Source organism: Fusarium redolens, assembly GCF_020744475.1.
Source record: "Fusarium redolens strain MPI-CAGE-AT-0023 chromosome Unknown BKA55scaffold_10, whole genome shotgun sequence".
NCBI lineage: Eukaryota > Fungi > Ascomycota > Sordariomycetes > Hypocreales > Nectriaceae > Fusarium > Fusarium redolens.
The window spans coordinates 1,026,821-1,036,899 of NW_025763673.1; the positions used below are offsets into that span (position 1 = coordinate 1,026,821).

The 10,079-nt window shown below is 49.8% G+C and overlaps 3 protein-coding genes across 3 annotated transcripts; 2 read left to right on the top strand and 1 right to left on the bottom strand.

Moving 5' to 3' along the window:
* Positions 1-976: 976 nt before the first annotated feature.
* Positions 977-3,568, top strand: BKA55DRAFT_67739 (uncharacterized protein). Its single transcript, XM_046198115.1, has one exon. It carries the CDS (start codon positions 1,060-1,062, stop codon positions 3,469-3,471), a length of 2,412 nt encoding a protein of 803 aa, XP_046048074.1. The 5' UTR covers positions 977-1,059; the 3' UTR covers positions 3,472-3,568.
* A 1,654-nt stretch (positions 3,569-5,222) lies between these two features.
* Positions 5,223-5,625, top strand: BKA55DRAFT_540770 (uncharacterized protein; the record flags this gene model as incomplete). Its single annotated transcript, XM_046190298.1, has 2 exons — positions 5,223-5,241; positions 5,297-5,625. The coding sequence occupies 2 exons, from the start codon at positions 5,223-5,225 to the stop codon at positions 5,623-5,625; spliced, it is 348 nt and encodes a 115-aa protein (XP_046048075.1).
* Positions 5,626-6,104: 479 nt separating this feature from the next.
* BKA55DRAFT_514042 (uncharacterized protein) lies at positions 6,105-7,058 on the bottom strand (the record flags this gene model as incomplete). Its single annotated transcript, XM_046187947.1, has 2 exons — positions 6,105-6,677; positions 6,927-7,058. Coding segments are annotated over 2 exons (705 nt in total), but the record flags the coding sequence as incomplete, so codon positions are not given.
* Between the last annotated feature and the right edge of the window lie 3,021 nt (positions 7,059-10,079).

The window sequence follows — 10,079 nt, forward strand, 5'->3', positions numbered from 1 at the left end:
AAATATCGTTACACCCTGGTCGCTTGGTCTAGAGCTCAAACCAATGAAAGGAGGGCTTGGACCGGACGGTATCCTTGTTGACTCCACAGTGGTTTCCTGAAACAGCTAGCTGAACTGAGTATGAACAGGGGCAGGTCGATACACTGATCGTCTATCATGACTTTAGCTAATGATAGCATGGCTTGGGCCGGACGGTATCCTGGTAGGCTCCACAACGATGTCCTAAACAAGGTAAGTTTCGTTTTGCCCATAGAACTGGCCGAGCGAGTAGTCAAGCAAGCACTGTCGAGACTAAACGACCGGATAGTTGCAGACATCATTGTATTGCGCACAACCTAGACTCATCACTCAACATAGCATGAATTCAAGATGCAATAAATATGATTTTGAGGGGCCACTTGGTTCATTAAGAGATTATCATGTATCCTAGTCCTACAGTCCAAAATCAATTGTTGTACAATAGATTTTTTTTACCCCGCTTTACAGGGGGTAGACTTGATTGTTGACGGGGGGTAGAATTGAATTTCGAGAAACCACTAACTACCGGTACATGGCACGTTAGTCACATACACAGGTAGAGTACAATGTTTAGGACGGCAATACCACCTCAGGAAGTGGCATGGACCCCATCCCTAGTCCCTCCTGTGCCGGAAGCGAGGGCACGAAGGCAACGCGATTGTCGCAACTCATGGTAGTCCGCCAGGAAGTTTCATCCGTCGCGTCAGGACTCAAGCCTCAACGAAAGCGAAAAAAAAAGAGATAAAAAAGATTTATGGTCAAAAAAAGTGTTATCAAGCCAGAAAGCCGACCGTAGATTTCATTGATCAGTGGCTTTGCGGGACCCTGATTATTACGCTGGGCATGGCCGAGATATGCCGATGTGGGGCCCCGCACGCTGACAAAGAACTTGCCTCGATATGATTTCCGGCGGGTAACCCTTCGCAACGTAATGAGGCTCCACTTTAATTAGGCCAAGCATCAAAACACAAAACACACGTTTGCAATGCAAATATCCACTCTTCGAAATCGATCCTCACCACGACATCAATCCCACATATCATGGATGGATCATTGAGTGTAGAAGAATTGACAAGACTGCTACGAGAAGCTGAGCAGCGCGCGAAGGAGGAGCGACAACGCGCCGAGAGGGAAAAGCAACGCGCCGAGAGGGAAAAGCAACGCGCCGAGGAAGCAGAGAGAGAACGACAGGAAGAGCGACAACGCGCCGAGAGGGAACAGCAACGCGCCGAAGCGTCAGAGGAACAAACACGACTCACGACACTTGACGAATACATTGCAGCTTGCCATGCTTCCGTTTTCTCTCGCTTCGCAATCGAAACAGATCCAAAACTGACTTCGAGGGGCTCCATCACCAACCCGCGTGACAAGTGGTGTCCTAAAAACCTCAGGCCATGGCCCGACTTCCTTGATCAACAGAAGCTCACCTTCGGTACACTCTACGATTCATTTCCTACCGAAAGCCGCGTTTTCGAGAACCGAAACTTCCTGGCCGGCTTGGGGAACAGGATCTCTCAACGACCGATAGCAGACGAGAAGACGCTCGAATATTTCCTACATAATAGCGTGGAAGATCCGGTTAGAGCCATCATACAACAGCTCAAACAGGTGGAAGAGGTCAGCAGGGCTTTTCAGATCGGAGATGGCGTCGTCTTTGAGAACCATCCCCATGCCCTCAGCGATGTGGCCGAAGAAGTCGTTGAGAGGGAGACCCCATCGACACCACCGCGGACGCCAGACCACCGAAGAGATCTCAACCAGTTGCGGCCGGATCAAATCTGCGTCTATCGATCCGACAACACCCTGTCTTCCCGGCGCACTATGGTTTACGTTTCCGAGTATAAGCCGCCGCACAAGTTGACCACTCCGCATCTTCGTCTCGGTCTCCGCGCCATGGACATCCACAGGGAAGTTGTGAACCGAAGGACGATCCCAACTTCTGTAGACCCTGATACGCGTTTCCAGTACCACGCGGAGAAGCTGACGGCATCTGCCATCACGCAGACATATCATTACATGATCGAAAGTGGCCTTGAATATGGTCTTCTTACTACTGGCGAGGCTATTGTGTTTCTCAAAGTTGACTGGGACGAACCTGAGACTCTGTACTATCATCTAGCAGAGCCTGGTCCGGAGGTGTCGGCACATCCAAACAACCTCCATATATGCACGGCTGTCGGTCAATATCTAGCGTTCACCCTCATCGCTCTCGGTTCGCCTGGAGAACGACGGGAGATTAGGCAGGAGGAACGTCTAAAAGCTATGAAGAACTTGAAGACGTGGGCTGAGGACTTCGAATCGACATTGCGTTCTATCCCAGAAAATGAACGATCGGCGTCATCAGACTACTCACCTGGTCATGAACCTACCACCTACAAGGATGTCGATCGGTCGCCGGCCTTGCCCCGCAAAAGGACACGTCGAACTGCTGTGTGCCAGATTGGCGAGGGGTCGTTGACGAAGGACGACAGGCAGGAACCATCTGATGACGAGTCGGCATCCAGGCCACCGGACACGCCTACGCCAACCGGACGAAACATAAGACAAGGAACTAGGCGGAGCCAGCGACTGGCGTTACGGCCGCGCGGAGGAGGCGGCGAGCAGGGTCGGCAGTACTGTACGCAGAAATGTCTTCTCGGGATGGCCAAGGGTGGTTTTCTTGACCCAAAGTGCCCGAACGTGGCACTTCACTGCAAGAGCTGCGCTCCCGCCCGCGCACGTCATCCTGTCAATCACGAGGAATGGCTTCGCCTACTCAGGAAGCAGCTGAAACAGTCTCTCGACGACGGGATCAGGCCTTTGGGGGAAGGTGGTGCGCGGGGTGTGCTTTTCCAAGTGACCCTACTTGCGCATGGCTACACCTTTGTCAGCAAGGGCACGGTGCGGGCTTTCATCAAAGATCTCGAGCACGAGGCTGCTGTCTACGAGCGTCTCAAACCAATCCAAGGCGTCCACGTGCCTGTTTTCCTGGGTGCGGTTGACCTTCGGTCGATGAACAAGACTTACTACTATGACCACCGGGTCTACGTGGTGCACATGTCATTTTTGTCCTGGGGAGGCTGCAGCATCGACAGAGCACAGAGAATTGGCGACATGGACAGGTCGCTCGAAGACGAGGCCATTCGGTCCTTGAGAGCCATGCATCGAGAGGGCGTGGTCCACAAAGATGTGAGGCTTGCAAACATGTTATTCAATCCTGAGACCAGCGGGGTTATGGTGATCGACTTTGAACGGGCTTTGCTACTCAACCCGCCTCGACGTCCGTTGGCGCAGCTGGTGCCGAACAAGCGAGCGTGGAAGTCGGAGACGATGGATGCCAAGAAGGTAATTGGTGATTCAAGCAAGCGAAGTCGGCCAAGTCAAAGCTTTTCAGAGGATATTTGGTTGGCAAAGACGGCGTTCTTAGAGTGGAATGCTGACCCATGGACACAAGTCGCGAGAGCGCCTTGCTAGTAAATCTACAGCCAATCACCCTACACTTCTATTTATAAATCGTCATGTATCCTAGACCAACTCTCTCCTGTAAAAATTTTCCTTGGCACCCGCTGTTAGCGCGCTGCTAGGGCAGAAAGGTTTTGCAGGCCAAAATGGCAGCAAAGACAGCTGTGGGCTTAGCGGGACCCTAACAGCTGCCTGAAGAAAGGGATTCAGAGAGTTGACCTTTCTTCGTGACATGTGTCTCCAACGACACTGAGCTCCGCGAGCTCTTGACATCGCCTTCGGGCACCATTTCCTTTGTGATATCTGCGGCTTCTTCCTACCTCGACATTACGGCTTCGCGAGCCTTCGACATTCCGGGCTCTGCGCCCCTTCGATTTCCCGCACAACCGACATCTGCAGCCTCGGCTGCCCAGACGACACTTGCGGCATTCTACCGCTCGACACTTGAGGGTCATCGCATCCTCACCCACATCCTCACCTGCAGCCCAACGCTGCCTCGACCGACCTTTGTGGCTTCGGCTGCCAAACAAGACCAGCAGCCGTCAGCTGCGCGACTTTCTGGGCCCTCAGTTGCCCCCAACTTCGACGCACGGGCCTCAAATGGCTCGCTGCCCTTTTCGTAGCTCAAACGCTGCATGACCGACCTCTGCAGTACGCATACTGCCCAGAGACCTCTTTCTTTCTGCAGCCTCGGCTGCTGCCCGGAACACAACCGGGCCTCGACGATATGTCTCACTGGATGAGACTACTAGACACAAACCGCTGGGTCAAAATGGTACAGAGCTTACCTGGAGACCGTGGAAGGGGGCAATTGCCTCGTCTACAGAGCAGCGTTCTGGCCACCTTGGGTTTTTCCCCTGCGAGGGGTTTCCCTAAGGATGCATAGTTCTAGGGTTACAGCTACTGGCGATCTTAGGGGTTATGGTTCTCCTGCCTTTGGGTATGGAAAGCTACTTGATCTATCTGTGCAAGAGAATTCTAGGCTGGAGAGGAATAGATCCCGCTGACGGGATGACCTCTTGAAAGTAATGCGCCTTCGTGCCGATGATATGCTGGATGAACTAGACGGAATCGCAGTTGCATGGGGATATGTCCTGAATCACCTGCTTTGACATCCAAGATGATGTGCTTGAACCTACCGTAGGGCTGGCTACGAGTAGGAAGGTGCCCTCGGGGGAAGGAGCTCGAGAGGCTCTCCGTTGATGCGAGTGGACATGGCGGGTATTCTAGGAGGAGTCCAGCGCGACAGCAATTGTAGATAGTTTAGCTCAGCACGTCCTGTGCTCCAGTAGGAGACTTTTCGGGGCCTTTGGCCCCCCGGACGAAAAATATACATAACATAACATAACATAATGTATCCTAGACTGTCGTTTGCCCCTGCCCACTCTTACGTGAATGTTTATCAAGGGAGATGGTATCGCATTGAGCTTGCTTAAAGAATTAAAGTGAATGTGATGAGCAGTAGCAAATGTGTTGATTGATTGCTATTGGTTGTTGTTGTTGTTGTTGTTTTTCGTGAAAGGTATTCCATTCCGCAGAGTTACTTACAGTATACAGCTAGATTACTAAAGCAGGTGTTTCCTAAGGCTGTGAAAAAAATGCCTGCGGCAGATGGTCTGTGCCACGCTACCCATTGCGTCGCGGGTCGTTTGGGAAACCCCGCATCGCACCACCATCTTTACAGCAGCTGCTTGAGTCTGACCTTGACGACACGTCTTTCGAATGTATGTATGTCTGGAACCGCAACTAAGTACCCTACGAAGATGGCTCGCTATCGACTCAGTGAGTTTCCAAAGTCATAACCTGAAAATGGACATCCAAACTTACGTTATAAAAGCACAACGGGCTCGCTCACGACGCTCAGAGCATAGAATAACCAAACAGCGCAGTCGTCGACTGCAGTTGAAGAACGAGCGATGTGTAGTTGGAACTCTGAAGACTTCAAGCCAATCAATATCTGCAGGCGATCCCGGCGGACGTGTGTACCTGCACTTTGTGAATAAAGACCAATACTCTCTCCAGGATAGTGACGGGAGCAACGTCCGTTGGGAGAACGTCATTTTCAAGAAAGGATTTGATGCTCAGGATATTGACAAACTGGCGGAAGAGGTGGTTGGAAAGATCCTGCGCCAGTTAGAGAGGCAGTATTCTGTAGGCGAAATCTAAGTTGGTCGGGTTCTTAATCAGTTCCGGTCGACTCCACATTGAAACCTGTTGTTCCAGGCCCTTTCATCATACACGCTTTATGCAAATCTGCACATCAAACTGGAAGCACCATATCATTCCAGTGTGTAGGAGATGTCTATCAACATGGATGAAGTCGATGACAGGTCGCCATCGAAAGTCCGCAAAGCCGTAGGCTGATCTGTTCCGAAGTGTAAACGCGAGAATATGGAGAGCATGGTGGTAAGCTCTTATTGTTTCCCTAGCGCCAATAGCATATTCGTACTTCACTATGTAAGCGTGAAAAACCTATAGTTCGATAGATGAAAATCTAATGTACTCGCTCAACAAGACATCATATCGGCATCTTCAGCGTTGCCTCTGGGTCCGTTACAATTCCCCAGCTTCCTCCTCTCCATGAACTTGGGAGAGTAGCCAGTACCAGCGGCTGCGTTGAGCCAATCCTTGACTGACAAGGAAGTTTAAGCCAAAGTTTTCCGATGCTTTTTGACTCCAGCTGAGGTTTTTGAGAGACGTAATAGATGATTGTTGTTATCTTTAGGTCGCGTCTGACGCCTAGCTGCATAGATTTCGAAGAGCATTTTTGATGGTAGGTCATCTTGTCTTTCCGTAAGGCCGATGGGAATCGACGTGCAAGATAATGGGCCGCCAATGCTAGTACGGAGTTCGAATGGGCTTCCGGACTTGAGGCCAAAGCTGGCTCCTCCAGACATGTTTGTGTTGTGTTGCTCGCGCAGTCTCAGAATTTCACCCTTCAAGGAGGCCACCTCTTCTTCACATCTTTCAAGGCTGGCCAAATGCTTCCATTCACGAAGCCGAGCCATTCTTTCGGTCGTCCTTCTAATCCAGTTTTCCTTCTTCGTCACTTGATCGCATACTTTGCAGTTTTTGGCTTCGTCTTGCCGCTCATATACAAGCTTCAATCCGCAGGTCTCTCCGATGCGGTGCTCTTTGTTGCATTGTTCGCGAAACTTGCCCCACCTCCAGTTGCCGCAAGCCCAAACAACCTGGTCGAAGTAACACATCGTGAAAAACTGAGTGAGGTAAAGTGAAACAGAAAAAGATTTTGGCCCGGAATGGGCGTTTTTTTGGGCCTGGCTGCTGGGGCTCTTTGCTTATCTACTCAACCTAAAAGCTATTGATTAGGACCTTTCGAAATTTCATGGCGACTCTGTTTCAGTGGGCGCGAAATTCAATTGCGCGCTCTTTAGTTGATCAACAAGGGATGCTGTTAGTTACTGGCTACCTGTCGTATGAGAAATCACACAAGACCCACTAATCACCAACAATGTCTTCGCCAACCGACGACGAGCAGGGGAGAACCAACAGAACGTAGTAGTAGCAGCATCGTCGTACGTAATCGTTGGGTCGAACAAAGGGAAACTGTGCCCCCCGCTCTTATCAGGGCGGTGCCTTCTTGCAAGAACCAACAGACCCGAGAGATCTAAGCCACAACTACCTGAAACATTGCTCAATCCTGAAAGACATCTATTCAATTATCAATATCAATAACTAAAGCACGGGGATCCTCAGATGTGCTCGAAGCAACATGCGGGCGAGTATTCGTGACAAGAATTAGCATTTAGAGCTACGATAAGGTCACCCACACCTACCTTCTAAAAGCGGTTGTGTCGGTGGGTTTGTTTGAGCGCTAACGAGGGGGCCGTGGGTCCGGGCTGCCGGGGAGAAGTTCCGAGTCACAGCCTGGACGTTGGACAGGTCATGGGCTAGTCGCTGGGGCCTTGCATCCTCTCTTTCCTCCATGGTTTAGCGAATGGCTCTCGTTATTGGCAAGGCGCGCTTATCGAGTAAGTCATCCGAAGGGTCAGTGCGGTGCATTTCCGATATCATACGGCCCGAGGGAGACTTGTGCACCTACCCAAGCACATAGAGTGGAAATGCGTCGCACTTCCAGTTTGGGCGCGTTTAACAGAAACCCAAAATGCAGCGCGTTTCTTACACGAGAGCCCAACCTTTAGAGTTCATATTAGGTAAGTTGAGTAGCTTTACAGAAGCCGCAAACCGCTTGCCAAATGAGCCTTGGGGAACAAGATTTGGTATAGGGTAGTCACAGAGAAGAGTGGACTAAACTTTTCTGTATGACGCTTATCTACAGAAGCAGTTCGCAATTGCCGTCAGTGTCGGGGTAAGTTTGTCCGTTATATGACAATAATGCAGTCTACGAAGGGCAGAAGGATATGGTTTTTTTTTTTTTTTTTTGCGAACACAGAGAGAAAAGTAAAAATTTATTTAGAGCACACGGACTACGGGTGATCGCCCATTGCAATCTCAGCACGGCGGCTGGTTGAGACAAGTCGGCCGAGGGCCTCATATACCTCCCAGAAGTCTGGACATCTTTCCATGATTAATCCGCAAACCCAACAAAATAACATAGAGATTCCTTTTTCATCAGCCACTTTTTCAATCCAGTGTCATTGTAATTCGTCTTGAGCTCGGCCTCCCATTCGGAAAGGTCACGCTCCTCCCTTCGAACCCACACACCCCTCTCGAAGGCTCGCCTGGCCCAACTCTTACTCCCATTAACCTTTAGTCCTAATACACTGTCCTATCTGTTCGAGAAGCTTCAGTCACGGGAATTCAGCTGCCTTTCCAATTAGCAAGACTCTCACTGATGGCTCAATTAGCGGCAATCCCATCGCTGATAGCCTGGGCTGGAACGCGACTGTGAAATATGCTAAAGAAAGTAGGATGCAATACGCAAACGAGCATTAAAATGGCATTGATGCATATCAGCAGATTCCTCACGCTTTGGCCTACCCTTACGCCTTATTTATCCGCATCTTCTACTATCGTCGATTTTGGACGCATTTTGATTGTCATTTTTTGGCCAGCATTGAAATTTGACAAAGACGTTTACGGCCATTCCAGCCCTATCCCTATTTACATAACGGATATCTTCAAATCTCATTATAAATTTTCTTTTGTGCTCCAACCTCCCACATATTTTCATTATGAATTAAGCACTCGATTCCTAAATATCAGAGATCTATCATAACTGCTCGCCGTGGATAAATGCCGACACCGCCGGCCACCCTGGATCGACACACCGCATTCTGGCTTTCAAAACCGGCCCAACACAGAGCCTGATTCCTGTTCATTGCTTGAGCTGCCAAAAGACGCGAGGAGCCTTATCTGAACCGAAAAGAAGATGTCAGACATAATCTCGCAACTGCCAAACGAGATTCTACGAATCATTATGGAAAATGTTGGGTACTCCCCCAATTTATCTCCTTTTGTTAGTGCATCGTCAACGGTACTAGCGGGACAGAAGGTTATCTAATAAGGTTCCACTGATACAGAACTTAGGTCACCTCGATCAGAGACCTTAAATCAGCGACTGAAGTCTCGAAAAGAATCCGGAGCGTTTGTCTACCAATTTTTTGGCAGTCCGTCGAGATTAGACCTAAAGGAATCTCACACTATACAGACCTCCCCGGCTTACCACTACTCTATCTGTCCCCGGTATCTTCGAAGTACATCAAACACCTGCATTTCCGAGAAAGACTAGGAGTCTGTTGGCGGTTTTATCAATGTCCTCATTCCAACGGACCCCGCAAGGCAGATCTGGTGGTATACGATTTGGATGACGATGACTTATACGATCTAGATGATGGCAATTCAGAGGATGACGAACTAGACTATCTCAATGGAGTAGATTGGGGCACGCACTCTCGAAATCTCGATTACCTCAGTTTTGCCAGCGGGATTGTTGTCAATGGACTCTCTCATAGACAACTCCGAAGCTTCAGGTGCGTCCGACAGAAACCCACCAATCCGAAGAGATATCCTAACGAACGTTCCTTAGTTGGGACTTAGGGACCTGCATCCCAGAAACAATCCTAGGGCCGAGCGGGATCATCACTTTGCGGCAGGATTCAGTCGAGAACATATCTCTCACGACCGATCGTCGTTGCTTCATCGATGACGACAGCACAATTACATGGTGCCCCCACGCTTACAATCAAGGATCTACCATCCATCTGGATAATTTCAAAAACCTTAAATCCTTTCGCTGGAGAGGCCCACGCTGCGAAGACATCGATACCCTATCCAGCGCCATTAAGAACAATCGGACAAACCTAGTACTACACACACACACACACACACACACAAGTCTATTACGCCCGGTAGGCCATTGCCCAAAGGGCTCTATGAGTTAAAAATACATACATCTCGCTAGTTGTTGCCTTGATCTCGCTAAGCCCATGTGGTTCTTGTCTTGTTCTTTCCAGCCTGGTCATCGCTTGTCTCCTTGGTCCCCGTAATTGTTAGTAATAGCAGGTCAACTTGAAGCCCAATTCCTCCAAGTGTTCAGTTTCCTATCTTCGGCGGCTGAAGCGGTGCCTGCTTCTGGTTGCACGGGGCAGTCGTTAGTAAGTATAAGTTTATGGCCGATAGGTTAGTAGTGATGTTGT

Excerpts from the sequence above, each read along its gene's own strand:
- BKA55DRAFT_67739 (XM_046198115.1), top strand. The coding sequence starts at position 1,060 with ATGGATGGATCATTGAGTGTAGAAGAATTGACAAGACTGCTACGAGAA.